General features: G+C 40.9%; 1 protein-coding gene across 1 annotated transcript in view; it reads right to left on the bottom strand.

Moving 5' to 3' along the window:
- Positions 1 to 25,257, bottom strand: part of KIZ (kizuna centrosomal protein) — a 532,190-nt gene that overhangs the window by 195,273 nt on the left and 311,660 nt on the right. Inside the window, exons 9-10 of the mRNA XM_053712012.1 lie at positions 17,289 to 17,430; positions 16,096 to 16,161 (exon numbers count right to left, since the gene is read on the bottom strand). Of these exons, the coding sequence (XP_053567987.1) occupies positions 16,096 to 16,161; positions 17,289 to 17,430 (208 nt within the window). The remainder of the gene's footprint in view (positions 1 to 16,095; positions 16,162 to 17,288; positions 17,431 to 25,257) is intronic.

The raw sequence follows: 25,257 nt of genomic DNA, 5'->3' as shown, positions 1-25,257 counted from the left end.
TTGAGGCCTAAACTGTGCTGGCCAAGCTGTGCAGACCTAGACCGTACATGTGGCAAATTCAGGAACACTCGTGAGGGAGCAGTAAAATTATATAGTCCATGTGAAATCATACAACTGGTGTGATAAGATAGGGCAGCAATGATCAATGCCTAAACGGTCCACATAATCTCACAGCCAATTTGCTTAGGAGTTTGCGGGCACCTATGTTAATTAAATTAGTCTGCACATATTACCTGAAGGCTATAATAGAGAAAAGTCTATGACCCTTACGGGTAACTACAAATAACAAACATATAATCTCACTTGGTATTACCACCTATACTTGTAGGCTTGAGAAAACCATCAAGTTGTGAGGCCCCTGAATTAATAACATGAGAATTGTTTTTTTATCAGAACATCATAGTATCGTAAATTCAGGTGTACAGAGAGCTCCAACTTTAGTTTACCAGAATTTATAAAAGTATAACTAGAGCCCAAAACGTACTGCAGTTTAGTGAATCGAGTAGACTAAGGTATATAATTCCTCACATACAGGTATATTAAACTGTGGTCTGAGGGGGATGTTATTTTACCCTGATGATCATTATACTAGTTGTTTTCCGGTGCCTCAAGAAAGTGTATATGAACTGTAATATATCACCTCATCTCCTATGGAAGTTGGTCTGTAAACAAAGACTGTACATATCAGGCTAGCTATATAATGTAAACCTCTAAAAGTTACACAGCAGACCAGCTTATGCACCTGGGGTGAAGTTGAATTAACAGTGGAACTAACAGATATGACATTGAGGAAAGATCAAAGATGATCTTTCCTCAATGTCATATCTGTTAGTTCCACTGTTAATTCAACTTCACCCCAGGTGCATAAGCCATTTTAGATGCAACCGCACACTGTATTAGACATGTCTGTAAAAGTAAAAGAAAGCGGAAACCAATTTGGTTTTCCAAAGAAGTAGCACATGCTGTAAAGACAAAAAAGATAGCTTATAAAAATTACAGACACACACAAGCAGATGATGATATGAAAATATGGAGACTCCAACAAAAAAAGACTAAGCAGTTAATTAGGAAGGTTAAAGCTCATGCAGAAGAGAAGAAAGCACAGTCAGTAAAACATGGGGACAAAACATTCTTTAGATATATCAGTGAAAGAAGAAAAAATAAGGTAGGAATAGTAAAATTGAAATCAGTTGATGGTAGAATAATAGAAGGAGATAAGCAGATTGCAGACTGTCTCAATGATTACTTCTGTTTTCACTAAAGATTGTGAAGATACAATGTCTACATTAAGGGATGCTACGCAAAATAGAAACAAGCTTAACAGTAATCTTTTTACAGAGGATGAGGTTTTGTTAGCATTATCAAAAATAAATGTTACAAAGGCAGTGGGTCCTGATAATATTCATCCAAGTGTTTTAAAAGAACTTCGATCAGTGCTAACTGTCCCATTAACTGATCTGTTTAATCAGTCACTATTAACAGGAGCTGTCCCAGATGATTGGAAAATAGCAAATGTAATACCTCTTCATAAAAAGGGCAGTAGAGAAGAATCTGGCAACTACAGGCCAGTTAGTTTAACTTCAGTAGTAGGGAAATTAATGGAAAGCCTCTTAAAAACAGAATTTATGTTTACCTGATAAATTACTTTCTCCAACGGTGTGTCCGGTCCACGGCGTCATCCTTACTTGTGGGATATTCTCTTCCCCAACAGGAAATGGCAAAGAGCCCAGCAAAGCTGGTCACATGATCCCTCCTAGGCTCCGCCTTCCCCAGTCATTCGACCGACGTAAAGGAGGAATATTTGCATAGGAGAAATCATATGATACCGTGGTGACTGTAGTTAAGGAAAATAAATTATCAGACCTGATTAAAAAACCAGGGCGGGCCGTGGACCGGACACACCGTTGGAGAAAGTAATTTATCAGGTAAACATAAATTCTGTTTTCTCCAACATAGGTGTGTCCGGTTCACGGCGTCATCCTTACTTGTGGGAACCAATACCAAAGCTTTAGGACACGGATGAAGGGAGGGAGCAAATCAGGTCACCTAGATGGAAGGCACCACGGCTTGCAAAACCTTTCTCCCAAAAATAGCCTCAGAAGAAGCAAAAGTATCAAATTTGTAAAATTTAGTAAAAGTGTGCAGTGAAGACCAAGTCGCTGCCTTACATATCTGATCAACAGAAGCCTCGTTCTTGAAGGCCCATGTGGAAGCCACAGCCCTAGTGGAATGAGCTGTGATTCTTTCAGGAGGCTGCCGTCCGGCAGTCTCGTAAGCCAATCTGATGATGCTTTTAAGCCAAAAAGAGAGAGAGGTAGAAGTTGCTTTTTGACCTCTCCTTTTACCAGAATAAACAACAAACAAGGAAGATGTTTGTCTAAAATCCTTTGTAACATCTAAATAGAATTTTAGAGCACGAACTACGTCCAAATTGTGCAACAAACGTTCCTTCTTCGAAACTGGATTCGGACACAAAGAAGGCACGACTATCTCATGGTTAATGTTTTTGTTAGAAACAACTTTCGGAAGAAAACCAGGTTTAGTACGCAAAACCACCTTATCTGCATGGAACACCAGATAATGAGGAGAACACTGCAGAGCAGATAATTCTGAAACTCTTCTAGCAGAAGAAATTGCAACCAAAAACAAAACATTCCAAGATAATAACTTAATATCAACGGAATGTAAGGGTTCAAACGGAACCCCCTGAAGAACTGAAAGAACTAAATTGAGACTCCAAGGAGGAGTCAAAGGTTTGTAAACAGGCTTGATTCTAACCAGAGCCTGAACAAAGGCTTGAACATCTGGCACAGCTGCCAGCTTTTTGTGAAGTAACACAGACAAGGCAGAAATCTGTCCCTTCAAGGAACTTGCAGATAATCCTTTCTCCAAACCTTCTTGAAGAAAGGATAGAATCTTAGGAATTTTTATCTTGTCCCAAGGGAATCCTTTAGATTCACACCAACAGATATATTTTTTCCATATTTTGTGGTAGATTTTTCTAGTTACAGGCTTTCTGGCCTGAACAAGAGTATCAATGACAGAATCTGAGAACCCTCGCTTTCATAAGATCAAGCGTTCAATCTCCAAGCAGTCAGTTGGAGTGAGACCAGATTCGGATGTTCGAACGGACCTTGAACAAGAAGGTCCCGTCTCAAAGGTAGCTTCCATGGTGGAGCCGATGACATATTCACCAGGTCTGCATACCAAGTCCTGCGTGGCCACGCAGGAGCTATCAAGATCCCCGATGCCCTCTCCTGATTGATCCTGGCTACCAGCCTGGGGATGAGAGGAAACTGCGGGAATACATAAGCTAGTTTGAAGGTCCAAAGTGCTACTAGTGCATCTACTAGAGTCGCCTTGGGATCCCTGGATCTGGACCCGTAGCAAGGAACCTTGAAGTTCTGACGAGAGGCCATCAGATCCATGTCTGGAATGCCCCACAACTGAGTAATTTGGGCAAAGATTTCCGGATGGAGTTCCCACTCCCCCGGATGAAATGTCTGACGACTCAGAAAATCCGCTTCCCAATTTTCCACTCCTGGGATGTGGATTGCAGACAAGTGGCAGGAGTGAGTCTCCGCCCATTGAATGATTTTGGTCACTTCTTCCATCGCCAGGGAACTCCTTGTTCCCCCCTGATGGTTGATGTACGCAACAGTCGTCATGTTGTCTGATTGAAACCGTATGAATTTGGCCTTTGCTAGCTGAGGCCAAGCCTTGAGAGCATTGAATATCGCTCTCAGTTCCAGAATATTTATCGGGAGAAGAGATTCTTCCCGAGACCAAAGACCCTGAGCTTTCAGGGGTCCCCAGACCGCGCCCCAGCCCACCAGACTGGCGTCGGTCGTGACAATGACCCACTCTGGTCTGCGGAAGCTCATCCCCTGTGACAGGTTGTCCAGGGACAGCCACCAACGGAGTGAATCTCTGGTCCTCTGATCTACTTGTATCGTCGGAGACAAGTCTGAATAATCCCCATTCCACTGACTGAGCATGCACAGTTGTAATGGTCTTAGATGAATTCGCGCAAAAGGAACTATGTCCATTGCCGCTACCATCAAACCTATTACTTCCATGCACTGCGCTATGGAAGGAAGAGGAACAGAATGAAGTATTTGACAAGAGTTTAGAAGTTTTGATTTTCTGGCCTCTGTCAGAAAAATCCTCATTTCTAAGGAGTCTATTATTGTTCCCAAGAAGGGAACCCTTGTTGACGGAGATAGAGAACTTTTTTCTACGTTCACTTTCCACCCGTGAGATCTGAGAAAGGCCAGGACAATGTCCGTGTGAGCCTTTGCTTGTGGAAGGGACGACGCTTGAATCAGAATGTCGTCCAAGTAAGGTACTACTGCAATGCCCCTTGGTCTTAGCACCGCTAGAAGGGACCCTAGTACCTTTGTGAAAATTCTTGGAGCAGTGGCTAATCCGAACGGAAGTGCCACAAACTGGTAATGCTTGTCCAGAAATGCGAACCTTAGGAACCGATGATGTTCCTTGTGGATAGGAATATGTAGATACGCATCCTTTAAATCCACCGTGGTCATGAATTGACCTTCCTGGATGGAAGGAAGAATTGTTCGAATGGTTTCCATTTTGAACGATGGAACCTTGAGAAACTTGTTTAGGATCTTGAGATCTAAGATTGGTCTGAATGTTCCCTCTTTTTTGGGAACTACGAACAGATTGGAGCAGAACCCCATCCCTTGTTCTCCTAATGGAACAGGATGAATCACTCCCATTTTTAACAGGTCTTCTACACAATGTAAGAATGCCTGTTTTTTTATGTGGTCTGAAGACAATTGAGACCTGTGGAACCTCCCCCTTGGGGGAAGCCCCTTGAATTCCAGAAGATAACCTTGGGAGACTATTTCTAGCGCCCAAGGATCCAGAACATCTCTTGCCCAAGCCTGAGCGAAGAGAGAGAGTCTGCCCCCCACCAGATCCGGTCCCGGATCGGGGGCCAACATCTCATGCTGTCTTGGTAGCAGTGGCAGGTTTCTTGGCCTGCTTACCTTTGTTCCAGCCTTGCATTGGCCTCCAGGCTGGCTTGGCTTGAGAAGTATTACCCTCTTGCTTAGAGGACGTAGCACTTGGGGCTGGTCCGTTTCTGCGAAAGGGACGAAAATTAGGTTTATTTTTGGCCTTGAAAGACCTATCCTGAGGAAGGGCGTGGCCCTTGCCCCCAGTGATATCAGAAATAATCTCTTTCAAGTCAGGGCCAAACAGCGTTTTCCCCTTGAAAGGAATGTTAAGCAATTTGTTCTTGGAAGACGCATCCGCTGACCAAGATTTTAGCCAAAGCGCTCTGCGCGCCACAATAGCAAACCCAGAATTTTTCGCCGCTAATCTAGCCAATTGCAAAGTGGCGTCTAGGGTGAAAGAGTTAGCCAATTTGAGAGCATGAATTCTGTCCAAAATCTCCTCATAAGAAGAATCTTTATTGAGCGCCTTTTCTAGTTCATCGAACCAGAAACACGCTGCTGTAGTGACAGGAACAATGCATGAAATTGGTTGTAGAAGGTAACCTTGCTGAACAAACATCTTTTTAAGCAAACCCTCTAATTTTTTATCCATAGGATCTTTGAAAGCACAACTATCTTCTATGGGTATAGTGGTGCGTTTGTTTAGAGTAGAAACCGCCCCCTCGACCTTGGGGACTGTCTGCCATAAGTCCTTTCTGGGGTCGACCATAGGAAACAATTTCTTAAATATAGGGGGAGGGACGAAAGGTATGCCGGGCCTATCCCATTCTTTGTTTACAATGTCCGCCACCCGCTTGGGTATAGGAAAAGCTTCGGGGGGCCCCGGGACCTCTAGGAACTTGTCCATTTTACATAATTTCTCTGGAATGACCAAATTCTCACAATCATCCAGAGTAGATAACACCTCCTTAAGCAGGGCGCGGAGATGTTCCAATTTAAATTTGAATGTAATTACATCAGGTTCAGCTTGTTGAGAAATTTTCCCTGAATCTGAAATTTCTCCCTCAGACAAAACCTCCCTGGCCCCCTCAGATTGGTGTAGGGGCACTTCAGAACCAATATCATCAGCGTCCTCATGCTCTTCAGTATTTTCTAAAACAGAGCAGTCGCGCTTTCGCTGATAAGTGGGCATTTTGGCTAAAATGTTTTTGATAGAATTATCCATTACAGCCGTTAATTGTTGCATAGTAAGGAGTATTGGCGCACTAGATGTACTAGGGGCCTCCTGTGTGGGCAAGACTGGTGTAGACGAAGGAGGGGATGATGCAGTACCATGCTTACTCCCCTCACTTGAGGAATCATCTTGGGCATCATTTTCTCTAAATTTTGTGTCACATAAATCACATCTATTTAAATGAGAAGGAACCTTGGCTTCCCCACATACAGAACACAGTCTATCTGGTAGTTCAGACATGTTAAACAGGCATAAACTTGATAACAAAGTACAAAAAACGTTTTAAAATAAAACCGTTACTGTCACTTTAAATTTTAAACTGAACACACTTTATTACTGCAAATGTGAAAAAGTATGAAGGAATTGTTCAAAATTCACCAAAATTTCACCACAGTGTCTTAAAGCCTTAAAAGTATTGCACACCAAATTTGAAAGCTTTAACTCTTAAAATAACGGAACCGGGCCGTTTTTATATTTAAACCCTTTACAGTCCCTGGTATCTGCTTTGCTGAGACCCAACCAAGCCCAAAGGGGAATACGATACCAAATGACGCCTTCAGAAAGTCTTTTCTATGTATCAGAGCTCCTCACACATGCATCTGCATGTCATGCTTCCCAAAAACAAGTGCGCAATAGAGGCGCGAAAATGAGGCTCTGCCTATGATTAGGGAAAGCCCCTAGAGAATAAGGTGTCCAATACAGTGCCTGCCGGTTATTTTACATAATTCCCAAGAATAAAATAATTCCTCAAAGCTATGAAGTATTAAAATATGCTTATATATCAATCGTTTTAGCCCAGAAAATGTCTACAGTCTTAAAAGCCCTTGTGAAGCCCTTTTTTTTCTTATGTAATAAAAATGGCTTACCGGATCCCATAGGGAAAATGACAGCTTCCAGCATTACATCGTCTTGTTAGAAATGTGTCATACCTCAAGCAGCAAAAGTCTGCTCACTGTTTCCCCCAACTGAAGTTAATTCCTCTCAACAGTCCTGTGTGGAAACAGCCATCGATTTTAGTAACGGTTGCTAAAATCATTTTCCTCTTACAAACAGAAATCTTCATCACCTTTCTGTTTCAGAGTAAATAGTACATACCAGCACTATTTTAAAATAACAAACTCTTGATTGAATAATAAAAACTACAGTTAAACACCAAAAAACTCTAAGCCATCTCCGTGGAGATGTTGCCTGTACAACGGCAAAGAGAATGACTGGGGAAGGCGGAGCCTAGGAGGGATCATGTGACCAGCTTTGCTGGGCTCTTTGCCATTTCCTGTTGGGGAAGAGAATATCCCACAAGTAAGGATGACGCCGTGGACTGGACACACCTATGTTGGAGAAAGAAAGAATTATGACTTACATAAAGACAAACAATTTAGAGGACCAAAATCAGCATGGTTTTACTTCAGGGAGATCATGTCTGACTAATCTAATTGACTTCTTTGATTATGTAACAAAAGTATTAGACAAGGGAGCAGCAGTTGATGTAGCATATCTAGATTTCAGCAAAGCATTTGGCACCGTCCCACACAATAAACTTATTCACAAACTATATCTCCTTGGTCTAGATTCAAAAATTGTGAACTGGGTGGAATGCTGGCTTAAGGACAGAAAACAAAGTGTCTTAGTAAATGGAGTTCATTCAGCAGAGGGGGCTGTTACTAGTGGTGTTCCTCAGGGGTCAGTTCTGGGGCCTGTTTTGTTTAACATATTTATCTGCAATATCAGCAAAGGGCTACAGGGGAAAGTATGTCTCTTTGCAGATGATACAAAAATTTGCAACAGAGTGGATGTTCCAGGGGGGGTAGACAAAATGAGAAGTGATATACAACAATTGGAGGATTGGACAAACGACTGGGATCTAAAGTTTAACACAGCAAAGTGTAAAATAATGCATTTAGGGAAGAAAAATCCAAATGTTAATTACAGACTCAATGACACTTTACTGACTGTTACAGACGAGGAACAGGACTTGGGAATTATTATTTCAGATGATTTAAAACTTAGTAAACAATGTAGTAATGCAGCAAGTAAGGCTAGCAGAATGCTTGGATGTATTGGTAGAGGTATTTGCAGCAGAAATAGTAAGGTTCTTATGCCACTTTATAGATCATTAGTTAGGCCTCATCTTGAGTATTGTGTGCAGTTCTGGAGGCCATATCTTCAGAAGGATATTAACAAACTTGAATCTGTGCAAAGGAGGGCTACAAAAATGGTACATGGTCTAAAAAATAAAACTTACCAGGACAGGCTCAATGACCTAAATATGTATAGCTTAGAGGAGAGAAGGGAAAGAGGTGATATGATAGCAACTTTCAAGTACATTAAAGGGTTTAGTAAAACTGAGGCTGTGGGTATTTTACATAAAATGGAAAATTCAAGAACAAGGGGTCATGAGCTCAAGCTAAAGGGTAGTAGATTCAGGAGTAATTTGAGGAAGCCCTCCTTTACAGAAAGAGTGATTGATTTATGGAATAAACTTCCTCAAGAGGTAGTAGCAACAAACACTGTGGGGGACTTTAAAAATGCATGGGACAAGAATAGGGCTATCCTACGAACTAGATAAGTTTATACTGTTAGGTAAGGTCGGGCAGACTTGCTGGGCCTATGGCTCTTATCTGCCGTCAATATCTATGTTTCTATGTTTCTATGAACTAGAGCTATGGCTAACATATTATTAAACATGAGTCCTTTACGATAGGAATATAGTGAACAATATATAGGACACAAACTTTGTCACAGTAAACTATATCTGCAATAAGCTGGTGATAGCATGGTTAAACCATTTATGTTGTGCCTTGCGAATTGTAACATCCAACTGGGAAGTATAAAAAACAAAGGAGGGAGTTCTCTAATAGTATAAACCCTGTGCATTAGGTGGTTTTTAGAAAACAGGACAGAAGCTAGGCACCCCTTAACACAACAAACACACATAAGGAAACACAGAGCCGAGTATAAAGGTACTCATAATATATAATTCTCAATTGTTGATGAAGGGTGTATACATTTAAGGATCGAACATCAGACTTAATAGTCGTCATCTGAGTGGTGAGGCTAAGGTCAGCGACCCAAGGTAGAACTCCATTAAGGAATAGAAAGTCTTAGGGAGCATTACCCAATGTTCGTGTGACATCTAGTTAGAGTTCTGAGAGATGGGGTAATAGCAGATTCCGGGAAAAACAAGTGTTTATGTCTCTCTGAAGGCAGTAGTTACTGTCACAGTGTACTCCATAGGATTCAGGATGAAACATGCTGCGTGTCGATAAACTATGCATTCAGCATATCCCCATGGGAGGCCAGATAGTCAACCTACGCCTAATCTGTGTGAGATTGACGAGGAGAGAAGAGCCCTCTCAGCTAGCAATAGCCAGCCTGTAGTGGAGTCTGTGGAGAGTATTGTCTGCGCTATATTTATGCTAGTAGGCCACATCAGTGAAAAAAAAACAGCCCGCCAACTGCAAACCTGTGTGAGTAGCAGTAGAGTGGGCTTCAGATCTCCATCGCGGTAAGTACACACCTCTTCGCTGCTCAATGCCGATAGGGAGCAAGGTACCCCCATTGTTATAAGGGATGGCTTGGGGTCCGATGGCTGCCGCAGCTCTACCTTCTGTGGTATCAGTTCCAATGCTCCGGTATCACTCACTGTGACTGGTGGATAATCAGGAAGCAGCAGACCGTATTGACCTTGTGGTGGGTAATCTCGATCTCCCTCGCCAATGCGAAGCGGTGGTAAATGGTGTCACGTTACCAAGGTGCTTTCTAATGGAGGTTCTTTCCCTGAGTCTCCGGACTCCTCACCGGCAAGTGTGCTTGTGGTTTTTTCTTGAAGTGCTGACCTCAGAGTGTCTGTTAGATCCATGAAGCAGCTAGTGATCTGACGATCTAGACCTTGCAATAGGGCATAAAGTAACTCCTGAGGCTCCTCCATTTTTAGAGTAAATTCAGGTTCCGTCCTGTAATGATTTAGACCAATAGAGGTGCAGGCAGGCCCGGGTATCACGCCATTTGCAATACAGCAGCTCCCTCCTAAAGGAGATACTAAAGTCGGAGGTAATAATAAAAGTTGACTCAGGCAAAGTATCCTTCCGTTATAGATCAGTAGGGAGATGTCTACATATAAATTTATCTTGTTCTTTTCCTACAAGTAAATACTTTATTTAAGCATGGCCTAGGAGCTCAGGCAAAACACATCTGAACACCTCGGATGTTGGCTCCGCCCCCCCTGTTTTTTTTTTTTTAATCTGCCCCCTACCAGTAATACTGGGTTGCAGGCTTTAAGTTCATGCAGTCTTTAGAGGCTGGATTAGATTTCTTATTTGTTTAAATTTGAAGTGGGTCTCCAGCAATTAAATAGTTATTTAAAGAAGTAATAATTAGCACTGAAGGGTAGACATAAAAAAGCTTGTGTGGACACATCTGTAGCAGGCACCAAGCCAATAGGATAGATATTTTAAAATCTTAAGGCTGCATTAGAATATATTCTCCATATCCTTTGTAAATAGCTAAGTAGTCAATGCTCAAAGATTTATATAACAAAAGGGCTAAAGTTTATAGTGACAGCAAGTTGAGAACTCAACAGGGAAGAGTGAACAGGGAAGAGTGAACAGGAAATACAGTATTTGATATTCTAAAATACACACACACATATATATATATATATATATATATATATATATATACACACACACAAACAGTTGGAGAATGTTTACTGGTATTGTTTTTTGATTTGTTAAGCTTTAACTCAAAATCCCTTTATAAGCATGCATTTTTAGAATCAAACAAGGCATATATGTACTTTGCAAATTCAACATAATGGGCTAGATTACAAGTGGTGCGCCCTGGAAGGTTAAAAATGTTACCAAAGCGGGTGAAGCTTTTTTAGAGCACCCTATACTATTAATGGATAGTGCTGAGTGACATTAGCACAATAATTGTGCTCGTATTACAATTAAAATGCTGAGGTAAGAGTTGCACTCATATGCAATCCAAAATACCTCTTTAAAAATGTAGCGCTTTTTAAGACATGGAGTAGACTATTATTGCTTGCTAGTTTGAATAAAAGAATGAACATGGTACGGAAGCAAATTGTACCCTGTACGATACTGGTCATTAAGCACTTAAAGGGACATTATTCACTAGATTTTTCTTTGCATAAATGTTTTGTAGATGATCCATTTATATAGCCCAAACAGGGTTTATTTTTATTTATTTTTAAATGGTTAGTTTTGCTTATTTTTAAATAACATTGCTCTGATTTTCAGACTCTTAACCAAGCCCCAAAGTTTTAGGACAATACCGACGTATACCTACTCTGTTTGTGTAAAGGGTCTTTTCATATGCAAAGGAAGGGGGAGTGGGGAGTCTCTGCTATTTCCCACTTGCAGTGGGTGTTCCAGTAACCTTTTAAACAGAGCTAAACTGGAAGCTTCTAAGTAAGTTTTTAAACGGTTTTATACCGGATTTATTTAGCAGTATCTGTGCATATTATTCTTTATAGTAGTGTCTATTAAATGCAGTTATATGAACATTGGTGTATACTGTCCCTGGGCCTCTCTCTGCCGCGGTCTCGCTAAAGTAGCGAGATTGCGCTATTTTTGCATGCCCCACGAGTGGGGCAGTGTAGAAATTAAGTTGCAGAGTTACTGATGCAGAAAGGGCCACTCTGTGGCCCTCTCTGCATCAGGCAGCGGTGGTGCAGAGCGTTGGTGGCGTGGGAGGGTAAGGAGGGAGGCGGGTGGGCAGCCCATCGCTGAAGGGGGGCGGGAGGTGGGCGGGACCGATACACTACAGAAAAAAAAAACTATCAGAGCAGCAGGGAAGTGGGAAGGAAGGAGGGAGAGGGGGTATCGTCTATCATACTGTGCAGGTGGGATTAGAGACTGGGAAATAGATCTGGGAGGGGGGTAAATGAGGTGGGGGCAGCTACACTACTTAAAAAACGTTTTGCCAAATTTTGCAAAACTGGGTACTGGCAAACAGCTGCCAGTACCTAAGATGGTGGTAATTTATTAGGGGGGGGGGGGTTAGAAAGCATTGTGGGTGGTATCAGAGAGGTAAGGGGGTAATCCTACACCCATTGGGGGGTGAGGGAGGGAAAAGAGCTGTTTGAGAGGAATCAGGGGGTGTAAAGTGTTAGATGGGAGGCTGATCTCTACACTAAAGCCAAAATTAACCTTACAAGCTACCTAATTAACCCCTTTACTGCTGGGAATAATAAAAGTGTGGTCCACAGTTGCAATTAGCGGCCTTCTAATTACCAAAAAGCAATGGCAAAGCCATATATGTCTGCTAATTCTGAACAAAGGGATCCAATAGAAGCTTTTACAACCATTTGTGCCATGATTGCACAAGCTCTTTGTAAATAATTTCAGTGAGAAACCTAAAGTTTGTGAAAAAGTTAACGATTTTTATTTGATCGCATTTGGCGGTGAAATGGTGGCATTAACTATACCAAAATGGGCCTAGATCAATAATTTGGGTTGATGGAGTGATGGCAAAAATGCTAAAAATGCTCTGGTCTTTCGGGGGAAGTTTTAGCCTGAAATGCCCCATCCTTAAGGGGTTAAAACTTAGTCTTTAGGAAACAAAGGTTTAAAATGAAAATAAACTTTTGTGGCAGAATTAAAGGGATATGGTAAGTACATGACAAGGGGCAGGACTTTTATCAAAATTTATATAAAAAAAGTTGATGAAGATCTATCTAATAGAACAAACTTCTGGTCCAAAATTTCACCTCCCAAGGTTTCAGAAAATGATCTTGAATTGATCAATAAACCATTCTCAGTAGATGAGATATGTGAAGCTATTGAATCTAAACTGAATAAGGCGGCGGGCCCAGATTGGCTCCTGGCAGAGATTTAGAAAATTTTAGTGGAAGATATTAAGTATACACTTACTAAACTTTTTAATTTGTATTATATTACTAATATGCCAATATCAAGCTACTTTTCCGCAGCTAATATTACTCTTATTCATAAAAAAGGCAAGGATGCCAAAGAGCCAGCTTCCTATAGGCCGATTTCTGTTTTAAACGCTGATTATTAAATCCTCATGGCTATCTTAGCGAACAGGTTAAACAAATTTCTGTATAAAATAATACATCCTGATCAAACGGGTTTCATACAGGGAAGGAATATGTCTTTAAACTTGCGTAAAGTGGAAGTCCTTTTGGATTATTTTTGGAATACAATCCCTCAACAATTACCTAAAAATCTGATAAAAAGAAGATGTTTGACACAGATCTGGCTTTGCTGTCATTAGACGCAGAAAAAGCTTTTGACTCCATTTCTTGGATTCACCTGCTAGATTCTTTATCCCAGTTTGGATTCATTGGTAATTTTGTAGGTTTTATTCAGAAACTATATATAAATCCTTATTCCTATCTATTGATTAATGGTAACCCCTCAGCTAGAATTGTATTAGGTTGTGGGACTCGTCAAGGATGTCCCCTTTCCCCGTTATTGTTCAATAAATCTATAGAATCCCTCGCTATATGGCTTCGGTCTGAATTGATAGGGCTGACATTTGGTACTGAGATTAAAATATTATTGTATGCTGACGATTTACTGGTTTTCTTGGAAAATTCCAAAAAATTTATACCTTTATTATTAGACATGCTCACTTATCTTCAGCTTCATAAGAATCTGAAATTTTGGTATGAGTTAGATTTACTAAAAACCTGCTTAAAATTCAGCTCAGATCTTAAAAACTGGATGGATCTTCCCATTTCTTTGTCAGCCAGAATCACCTTGATTAAAACAATTATATTTCCACAAATTCTGTATTTGTTACAGAATTTGCCACTTTTTGTTTTTAAACAGCAGATAAATAAATTCTACTCAATTTGTTCACAACTTTTATGGAAAAAGCAAAAAGCCTGCATATCAATAGCAAAACTTACTAAAAAAAAAAAAAAGAGAATGCTGGGCTGGCGTTTCCAGCTATTAAACTGTAGAATTTTATAACGTTAGCCAGGACTGCCATGGACTGGCTAACAAATCTTAATACATTCACCTCTAATGAACTTGAAACAGAAATAATCTTACCATTTTCTCTCAAGGCGATTTTGCATTGTTCAATAGGGAATCTCTCTAGTATTCTAACAAATTTAATAACGTTTGAGAATGTTATCATTGCATGGCAGACGATTTGCTTCAATCTGGGAATAGATTTTAAATGCTCTTCCCTTCTTCCAATATGTGGGAATCCAGAATTTATACCAGGAATCCAACAAACAGTTTTTAAATCATGGTCCCAAAAGGGGTTGATATACCTGCATCAATTGTTCTCTTCTACCGGACATTTACTATCCTTTAATAACCTTATTCGCAGGTTCCAAATATCTAGGAGATGACATTTTATTAATTCTAAAAGTTGAAAAATTTAGCTACTGTGTCGATGGTCCGAGATCAATCTATACATTAGGAAATGTTCTGTAGGCAAATGTTCTATATCATTATTGTATGATATTTTGCTTTCTAAACAGGGTCAGTTATATATTTTTTTAAAAATCAAGCTTTCTGGGAATTGCATTTTCCAGCAGTAGACTCTATTAATATTAGACACAGTTTTATGTTAATGCAAAAACTTACAATTCCCATTGGTTGGAAAGAATCACATGTCAAACTGAATCACAATGTCTATTTCTCTCCCTCTAAATTGGCAAAATTCTTTCCAAATAATGATTTTTACTGTTCTAAATGCCATTTAGATAAAGCAGATATTCTACATATATTCTGGAAATGTCCAAAAATATCACAATTATGGTCAAAATTTAATTTTGGGTACAACAAACTTTTTTCAGATCATTTCAAGATTAATGGTAGATATAATTTTTTTTACGGATTCAGAAATTATTAGACCGAACTACTATCATACCTATTGTACAATGATAATGCGATACATGATATTGAAGAGGTGGAAGGATACTTCTTCACCTAGTTTTACCAGTTTTATAAGTACCCTTCATTACATTTGAGATTCAGAATATTAATTTATTAAATGATAATAAGACTTGTGGTTTTCTCTTATTTTTCGGTGGTTTATGTATTTACTTATTGTTTCTCTATTAACATATTATAATTTGTCATCTGTTTTATGGACATGAAATGTATGTAATTTTCTCTCTTATGTCTTGTGAACTGGTTTAATAAAACAAGGGACAGGACTGAAAGTAGTCAAAGTTGTATGTGTATGTATGTATATATGTATGTATGTGTGTGTATGTATATTTGTATGTATGTGTGTGTATGTATGTATATTTGTATGTATATATGTATGTGGGTGTATGTGTATGTTTGTATTTATGTATGTATGTGTGTGTGTATTTATGTATGCATGCATGTATATGTATGTATATATGTATGTATGTGTTTATGTATGTATGTATGTCTTAAGTGTTTTATGCTTAAGTTTCATTCAAATACTAAATTAAGAATTTGAGTGAAGTTTTTGCACTGCATCTGCTTAGTGCTTAAGTATTGTTTGTCATGAATTTTGTAAATCTATTATGTGAGGGAATTAATGATCCCGCGTTATGTTATATGAAGATATTAGCACACTAGACTATTGCTTGAGAGATAAAGAAAATAAACCTGGAGAGTCAATAAAAAATGGAAGCAGTAAGGATTGCACTCTAGTGATGTTAACATATGTTACATCTTACATTTTTGCACTAGACTTGTAATCCAGGCCAATATTTCTAAGGAAAACACTCTTTACGACAATGAATAATATAAAAACGTATACAAAGTAAGAATTGTTAAATATCCAAGAAAGAATATTTACTAAAATATAACTATGCATGGTTAAAGACCATGGCTTACTACACAGTAATTGAATTTTGTAAATAATGGCACATACAGTATGTTCTTTATTATTAGTATTTGTAAAATGTTAGTGTTGTATATAGCACTTTAATCTACCAATTACTTTTACCTGGAACATAGTTTTTTCCTATGAAGTCCTTTTCTTGTTTGTCATCTTCACATGAGTTTGTGACATCTGTATGTTGAAACACAAAATAATGAAACATTTCAAAGTCATGATGACCAAGCTGGCTTAGTTCCAGTTAAGCCCCAAGCTTTGAATATTTTTTTTCATACACTGTTGTTTTCTCAAGTTTATTGATCTAGCCGTCTACTTTATGGTTCTCAAAAGAACCCTACTGTGAACTTTTTATCAAATATGTTTCTTCTAGGCCTGTTTCAGATGCCACAAAAAAGATTGAGACAACCAAGCTTTTTAAATTATTTATGCTCTAACTAGATGAAATATATAAAAAAGCGTTAGTTTATAAATACCAACAGTGTCTCTCTACATAGCATGACATCTACAAAAACCCAGCAAACTTAATTAGCCGGGAATCAAAGTTGCTTTCTCCACTGTGAATAAAACAAGCACATACTCAAAAGACCTAAATCAATGTATCTAGCTTAATCATATAAAGAGTTTTTCATCCTAATTGCTTGCTCTTTAGATTTTGATGAGATGGCTACTGAGAAAGATACCCCAGCAAGTTTATATCACCCAATCATTATCAGAGACTAAACTTTGATTATTAAAATGGATTCTTGGCTGATATAACTAGCATAATTGCTTAGTCTAGTCACAAACTTGACATAATTAAAATATATCATGTGGTGATTAATATTGTTGTCATTTGAAAGCTTTTGAAAAACAGCCTTTCAATTTGTTTCACATTCAACGTGTAAAGAAGAATTTTATTCTGTCAAAATAAAATTGGTAACTAGCTTTCAGTATAATATCTACACAATTTTTTTAGGTCTCATTTGTGTATACACAGTATATTGAACATATGTTTGAAATGACATACATTTTATATTTTATTGTATTGTTTGGTCATGTTCAGGGATGGAGCAATAGGAATGGTCAAGCTTATCTTAAATTATCTTAAATTTTCTACTTTCTTTGGGTATCCATACACTGCTCAAGAATGACATTTAATAAGAGAAATATATATTTTTTATTTATTTATGAATCATGAAAATGTTATTTTGACTTTCCTGTGCTTTCAATTAAAATATTTTTGTCTTATATGCAGTGGCAAGAATTTAGCACTTTTGGATTCAGCACAATTGTACATTGCATAGTGCCCAATAAAGATTTACCTTGTGTTACACTTTTGCTGTTTCGGCTTGAACTAGAACTGCTGAGTCTATCACCAGGACTTCTCTTAGTGAGTAAAGAAGACTGTACATCAAGGGAAGAAGGACTGCAATCTGTCTTGTCTTCCAATGAATTTGTCAGAACCTGTAGTAATTTATAATTAACAAATGGGATGGTTATTAATGAAAAACAAAACTTATGCCTACCTGATTAATTAATTTCTTTCATCAGATAGTAAGAGTTCACAAATCATCACATATGGGAATTCCCCTCCTGACTACTCTAAGAAGGCAAAAGACACCCCAACACAACAGAGCTTAAAATCTCTCCCACTTCCCCTGATCTTCAGTCACATATAGCCAAGATGAGGAAAACGGAAAACCAGGGAACATAAAGCGGAACAAAAGACGCATTACTGCCGCCTAAAAAAAATAAGGGATGGGGCTTTAAGACTCTCACCACCATAAAAAAAATCATCAGTTAAGCATAGATCTTGTTTTCTTTCATCATAAGTTGAGAGTCCATGAGTCATCATGTGTGTGAATCTACACCTAGAGCAATGAAGTCCACGATCACCATGAAAAAGGGTGGGAGGGGACAAACAGTAAATGCAGGACCTTACTGATCAGGAGCAAGAGCCCACAGAACTATCCTGCCAAAAACATAAATTATGCTTACCTGATAATTTCATTTCCATCGAGGGGAGGAGAGTCCACAGCTTCATTCATTACTTGTGGGAATTAAGAACCTGGCCACCAGGAGGAGGCAAAGACACCCCAGCCAAAGGCTTAAATACCTCCCCAACTTCCCTCATTCTCCAGTCATTCTGCCGAGGAAACCAGGAACAGTAGGAGAAATATCAGGGTAAAAAAGGTGCCAGAAGATGAATAAATTTAGGGCCGCCCCACAGAGATATGGGAAGGAGCCGTGGACTCTCCTCTCCTCGATGGAAATGAAATTATCAGGTAAGCATAATTTATGTTTTCCATCTAAAGGGGAGAAACCGGGAGGGTAAAAGGCACCACAGCCTGCAAAACCACCGAAAAATAAGAGAAAACCACAAGTCTTATTATCATTTAATAAATTAATATTCTGAATCTCAAATGTAATGAAGGGTACTTATAATACTGGTAAAACTAGGTGGAGAAGTATCCTTCCACCTCTTCAATATCATGTATCGCATTATCATTGTACAATAGGTATGGTAGTAGTTCGGTCTAATAATTTCTGAATCCGTAAAAAAAATTATATCTACCATTAATCTTGAAATGATCTGAAAAAAGTTTGTTGTACCCAAAATTAAATTTTGACCATAATTGTGATATTTTTTGGACATTTCCAGAATATATGTAGAATATCTGCTTTATCTAAATGGAGGACCAGGTAGCCGCCTTACAAATTTGCTCCATAGAGGCCTCATTCTTGAAGACCCAAGACGAAGCCACAGCTCTATGAGCCGTGATCCTCTGAGGAGGCTTATGTCCCGCTGTCTCATAAGCCAAGCAAATCAAGCTCCTCAACCAAAAAGACATGGAAGTAGCAGAGGCACTTTGCCCACTGCGCTTCCCAGAGTACATCACAAAAAGAGATGTAGACTGTCTGAAATCCTTTGTAGCCTGAAGATAGAACTTCAAGGCACAAACCACATCCAGGTTATGAAGTAACCTCTCCTTTGAAGAAGAAGGGCTAGGACACAAATAAGGAACAACTATTTCCTGATTGATGTTACGGTTAGACACCACCTTGGGTAGAAACCCCAACCCAGTGCAAAGTACAGCCTTATCCGCATGAAACACCAGATAAAGAGGATCACATTGCAAGGCAGCTAGTTCAGATACTCTGCGTGCCGATGCAATAGCCAACAGGAAGAGAACCTTCCAGGACAGAATCTTAATGTCAATGGAATGCATAGGTTTAAACAGAACCCTCTGCAAAACCTAAAGGACTAAGTTTAAGCTCCAAGGCGGAACCGACTGTCTAAAGACAGGCCTGATTCTAGACAGAGCCTGAACAAAAGATTGAATGTCAGGGAGCTCAGCGAGTCTCCTATGCAACAAAACTGATAATGCTGAAATCTGTCCCTTTAAGGAACTAGCGGCAAGACCCTTCTCCAAATCCTCTTGGAGAAAGACAAAATCCTGGATCCCTTCACCTTATGCCAAGGCTATCCATGCTTCTCACACCAGGACAAGTAAGTCCTCCACACCTTATGGTAGATGCGACGAGTGACTGGCTTCCTTGCCTGAATTAGAGTATCAATCACACTTTCTAAAAATCCTCTCTTGGCTAAAACTAGGCATTCAATTTCCACGCAGTCAGCTTCAGAAAATCTAGATTTCGATCTTGAAAGGGGCCCTGTGACAGCAGATCCCTTCGACAGGGTAACCTCCACGGCAGAGAGGATGACATCCCCACCAGATCCGCAAACCGCGTCCTCCGCGTCCATGAAGAAGCAATAAGAATGGCCGGGGCCCACTCCTGTTTGATGCGTGCCACTACGCGAGGTAAAGGTGGAAAAATGTAAGCTAGGCCGAATCCCCAAGGAACCACTAAGGCATCTATTAGCTCTGCCTGGGGATCCCTGGACCTCGACCCGTATCGAGGTAGCTTGCAAGTCTGGATGCCATGAGATCCATCTCCGGCGCTCCCCATCTGTGACAAATCTCCGCAAAGACCTCGGGGTGAAGAGACCATTCCCCCGGATGGAAGGATTGTCTGCTAAGAAAGTCCACTTCCCAGTTGTCCACACCTGGAATGTGAATCGCTGAGAGCGAGCAGTCGTAGGACTCCGCCCACTCCAGAATCAGAGACACCTCTCTCATCGCAAGGAAGCTCCTCGTACCCCCCTGATGGTTGATGTAAGCCAACATGTAATGTTGTCGGTCTGGAATCTAATGGAACTGACCGACTCCAAAAAAGGCCATGCCTTCAGAGCATTGAAAATTGCTCACAGTTCTAGGATGTTGATTGGAAGGGGAGACTCCTCCCTGGACTACTTCTCTTGTGCCACCCTGGCATCCCAAACAGCTCCCCATCCTGTCAGACTGGCGTCCGTGGTCACAATCTCCCAGGACGGTCGCAAGAAGGATGTCCCCATGGACAGTTGCTCCGGACGAATCCACCAAGAGAGGGAGTTCCGAGTCCGAGCATCCATGGATATCAGCTGTGATAGATCTGAATGATCGCTGTTCCACTGTCTCAACATGCACAATTGAAGAGGCCTGAGATGGAACTTGGCAAATGGGATGACATCTATGCTCGACACCATGAGACCTATCACCTCCATACATTGAGCCACTGACGGGCTTGTGGAGGACTGAAGGGCAAGACAGGTGGACGCAAGCTTCCTGCTCCGCTGATCTGTGAGAAATATCTTCATGGACATAGAGTCTATTATCGTACCCAGGAACTCCAGCCTGTTGCTGGGAACCAGGGAACTATTTCCTGCGTTGATCTTCCACCCGTGAGATTGGAGCAGAAGAAGAAGAGTCCTCGAATGATCCTCTGCAAGGCCGAGCGACGGTGCCTGAACCAGGATGTCGTCCAGGTAAGGCGCCACCGCAATGCCCCTGGATCTGGCCACTGCAAGCAGCACCCAGAAACGCAAATCTTAGGAACCTGAAGTGGTCCCTGTGAATTGGCACATGAAGGTAAGCGTCCTTCAAGTCCACAGTTGTCATGAACTGTCCCTCTTGAATTAGGGGCAGAATAGATCTGATAAATTCCATTTTGAACGATGGAACACTCAGAAACTTGTTTAAACACTTTAGGTCCAGAATCGAGCGGAACGTGCCCTCCTTCTTTGGGACCACAAAAAGATTGGAATACAGTAAACTCTCAGTTAACCAGCACCCATGGGGATTGGTAGATTCCAGATAAGTGTAGTTTCTGATTGCTTGAGAGTTACTATTAAAATTATGCCTAACTAGTTCTATAACCCATACTATAAATGCTGTATTTACTTGATATTAATATTTAAAGACAGTAAATGAACGCAAATAATGAATTAATATTAATGCCACCTCCCGGCACCCAGAGGCAGTGTGAGGTCTAATTCTCAGACTGCCTTGTGCTCACAACTTACAAGAGCAGTTATGTAGGGTCTGATTGCATGAAGACGGCTTGCTTCCACCTTTGAGAGTCCACTATAGAGAAAGGAAGCTGCAGAGCAAAGTTAGTGTTAATGTACAGTATGTTTGATTTGTTTTTCTGGTTGCTTGAGAGTTCTGGTTGCTTGAGTTCCGGTTAACTGAGAGTTTACTGTAGTACCCTAGACCCCTTTTTGCTAGGGGTACTGGTACGATAACCCAGAGAGAGGCGAGATCTCTCACACACTCTAGAAAGGCCTCTCTCTTCTCCGGTCTTGAAGACAGGATTGACCGGAGGAATCTGCCCTCGGGCGGATGGGATCTGAACCCTACCCTGTAACCCTGGGAGACCACTTCTAGAGCCCAAGGGTCCTAAACGTCCTGCAACCATGTGTCTGAGAATAGAGATAATCTGCCCCCTACGTGATCCGGAGACCAGTAGGGGGCCGCCCCTTCATGCCGATTTCGTCTTGCGGGCTTCTTGCTCTGCTTAGATTTGTTCCAAGATCCCTTGGACTGGTCCGCTTTTGCGGCGGGTTTCTGGCGCTGGGCCTTGTCCGCACGAAAGGGACGAAAAGTAGATCCTTTAGGCTTAGCCTTCTTATCCTGCGGTAGGAAAGCTCCCTTGCCTCCCGTAAACGTGGATATAATCGAATCGGTCCGCTTTTGCGGCGGGTTGCTGGCGCTGGGCCTTGTCCGCACGAAAGGGATGAAAAGTAGATCCTTTAGGCTTAGCCTTCTTATCCTGCGGTAGGAAAGCTCCCTTGCCTCCCGTAAACGTGGATATAATCAAATCCAATTCTGGACCAAGCAGGATCTTTCCTTGAAAAGGAAGGGACAACAGCCTCGCCTTAGAGGTCATGTCTGCAGATCAAGATTTTAGCCACAGAGCCCTGCGCACTAAAACAGAAAAACCTGACACCTAAGCATTCAGGCCAATAATTAGCATCACAGATTAAAGAATTGGCGATGTTCAGCGCCTTAATCTTTTCCTGTATCTCGTCGATGGATGTCTCCCCTCGATCATTTCACACAGGGATTCACACCAATATGTCGCAGCTCCAGCGACCGCCGCTGCTGGCTGAAAAACAAACCCGTGTGCTGAAACATCTTTCTCAACATGTTTTCCAGCTTTTTATCCATAGGCTCTTTAAACGACGAACTATCCTCGTGGGGAATAGTCATCTGCTTCGCGAGCATAGAGATAGCCCCATCCACCTTAGGGATGGTCCCCCACAACTCAAGCTGAGTCCAGAACGGGGAACAGTTTTTTAAAGGTAGAAGAAGGGGAAAAGGAAGAACCTAATCGCTCCCATTCGTTCTTAATAATATTAGCCATCTTAACGGGAACCAGGACAGACTGAGGTACTACCCTGTCCTCGTATACCTTGTCAAGCTTAGGAATCGCAGTTTCCTCCGGTATCTTAAGTTCTGGAACCTCCAGAGTAGCAAGCACCTGCCTTGCAAAAAGCGCAAATTTTCCATCCTAAACCTATAACCAGGCTCCTCCAGCATCGGAGGTTTAGATGACACGGACTCCAACCCAGAAGGGGACTCCTCCGAAGAGTCGGAGTGGTCCTCGTCATCGTATAGAGCCTCTGGATCTTCCATCGGCGAGGACAAACCCTGGGCCAGGCCGCTATGATAAACCCTACGTTTGAGCTTAGCAGAACGTGGTAAGGCATGGATCACTTTTGAAACCGCCGATTCCAGTTGGTCCGCAAAGTCTGACGGCCAACAAATCTCTCCCGAAGGATTAATGGTTGGACCCCGGGCGCTGCATGTGCAATCGGAGATGAATGTAGGAAACGCACCTCCTGGGATGAAGAACCCTCAGAGGTGGACAGCTCTGTAGTACTAGACATCTGTTTACATTTAGATGTTGTTACTTTATCAAGGCATGTGGAACATAGTTGAGCAGGCTGATCTACCAGAACCTCCTCACAATAAACACAAGAATGAGACTTTATTAAGGAAGGAGAGCCTTCCAACACGTCAGAGTCCTCCATCGCTTCCGCGTTTGGTTAGACTAACTTTATTTATTAAAAAGGCACCTTTATACCACCAATGGCTGGGGCACTCACCACCTCCTAGGACCCGGACTACAGAAACCTCTACGTCTCGTGCGCCACAGATCAATAGGAAGGATAGATAGCCACACCCAGTCACATGGAATGCCTGGCAGGACCACCCCTGCATTAGGTAAAAACATGCCAAAAAATGGCTGCGCAAAGTTTTCGCAAGTAACCTGAAAGTTCCACACATTGCCAGAGCCTCATCTCGCAGATAACGCAGCAATGACACAATAAACAATATCATGTATAACCCCCCCTGTTCAATAATCCCCCTTCCAGGAATAGTAACCCTTGATTCTGTAAAGATAAAAAGGCGTCACACTGTGACCCTGTATTCTATGTTATCATTATTAATAAAAAATGAAACAATGTTACCAGAATCTACGCCATGGAACAGGGACACGGCCCTTCAAGTGTGACAGATTAGTAGTCTGGCTCCTGACATGGAATTGAGTGAAGAAAGCAGGCAGCAAAACTCGTCAATGCTGATTGCTTGTGGAGCTGTTAATATGAGTCGGGATGGTTTCGCAGAAAGACTTTCCCTGCATCTCCGGACTCTAACTTTCGCCCAGGCTCTCACTGAGAGGCTGACAGGATTACTTAAAACTTCAGTCCCACTGCGAAGAGTACTACCCTCCATAAGAGACTACTCCAAAACTCAGACACTCCTCTGCCATCCTCCTGTGACGAAAGGCAACGAATGACTGGGGGATGAGGGAATTAGGGGAGGTATTTAAGCCTTTGGCTGGGGTGTCTTTGCCTCCTCCTGGTGGCCAGGTTCTTAATTCCCACGAGTAATGAATGAAGCCGTGGACTCTCCTCCCCTTTAGATGGAAAGCAGCCTCAGAAGAAGCATACACATCAAAGAAGACCAAATAGCTGCCTTACAAATGTGATCATAGAAGAATCATTTAAAAAAAGGCCCAAAAAGTGGCTTGTAGAAAGAATGATTAGTAATTCGATTAGGGTGATTTTTTTTTCTCCACAGACAAATAAGCTTTAAAAATTAAGGCTTTTAGCCAAGCTGCTAAAATCACAGCCGTAGCTTTCTGACCTTAGCAAGGAACAGAAAAATTAACAACAAAAAACATATACCATTTTTTTCGCTATTAAATGGACTTTCTAAAGATACCATTATTTCTTTCATGTAATTGACAAGAGTCCATGAGCTAGTGACGTATGGGATATACAATCCTACCAGGAGGGGCAAAGTTTCCCAAACCTCAAAATGCCTATAAATACACCCCTCACCACACCCACAAATGTGTTTAAAATAGGTAACAACCCATAAGAGCAAGTAGCATTTTAAATGATACTTGGGCACAAATGCGTATCCTGAAACCTCAGTCTTTCATACTCAAAGATACCACTGGCCTGGTAGAAGTGGCAGTTATCTACAAATCATCATAAAAAAAAACAGCCTTAAAGACAGACTTGGTGGCCAGATCTGGTATATGTTACGTTGTTCTTTGATCATGAAAAAAACAAGGAAAACGCAATAACTTTTACTTAAAACTCCCATGTGTAAAAAAAAAATAAAAAAATTAGCTGTACAAAAATGTTTTTTACTAGTAGTATGAACATCTAACTTTGGGCTAAATTACAAGTGGCGTGTTAACTTTTGCATGCAAGCGATAGCATGTTTATTCGGCTTCTTGCGCGCAACAGAAATATCGCACATAGTACGAGTTGAAAGTAACTGTGTTCGATCTAGCGCAATCCAGATAAACACTTGTCGAATTAGCACAAATTCAGAGCTCATGTAAAGGGAGTGGAAGAAAAAAGTTGCATTAAACACAAACGGTTAG

This window comes from Bombina bombina, chromosome 4, assembly GCF_027579735.1.
Source record: "Bombina bombina isolate aBomBom1 chromosome 4, aBomBom1.pri, whole genome shotgun sequence".
Taxonomy (NCBI): Eukaryota; Metazoa; Chordata; class Amphibia; order Anura; family Bombinatoridae; genus Bombina; species Bombina bombina.
Note: the sequence above shows the minus strand (reverse complement) of the source record. Positions and strands in the feature narration are given on the sequence as shown.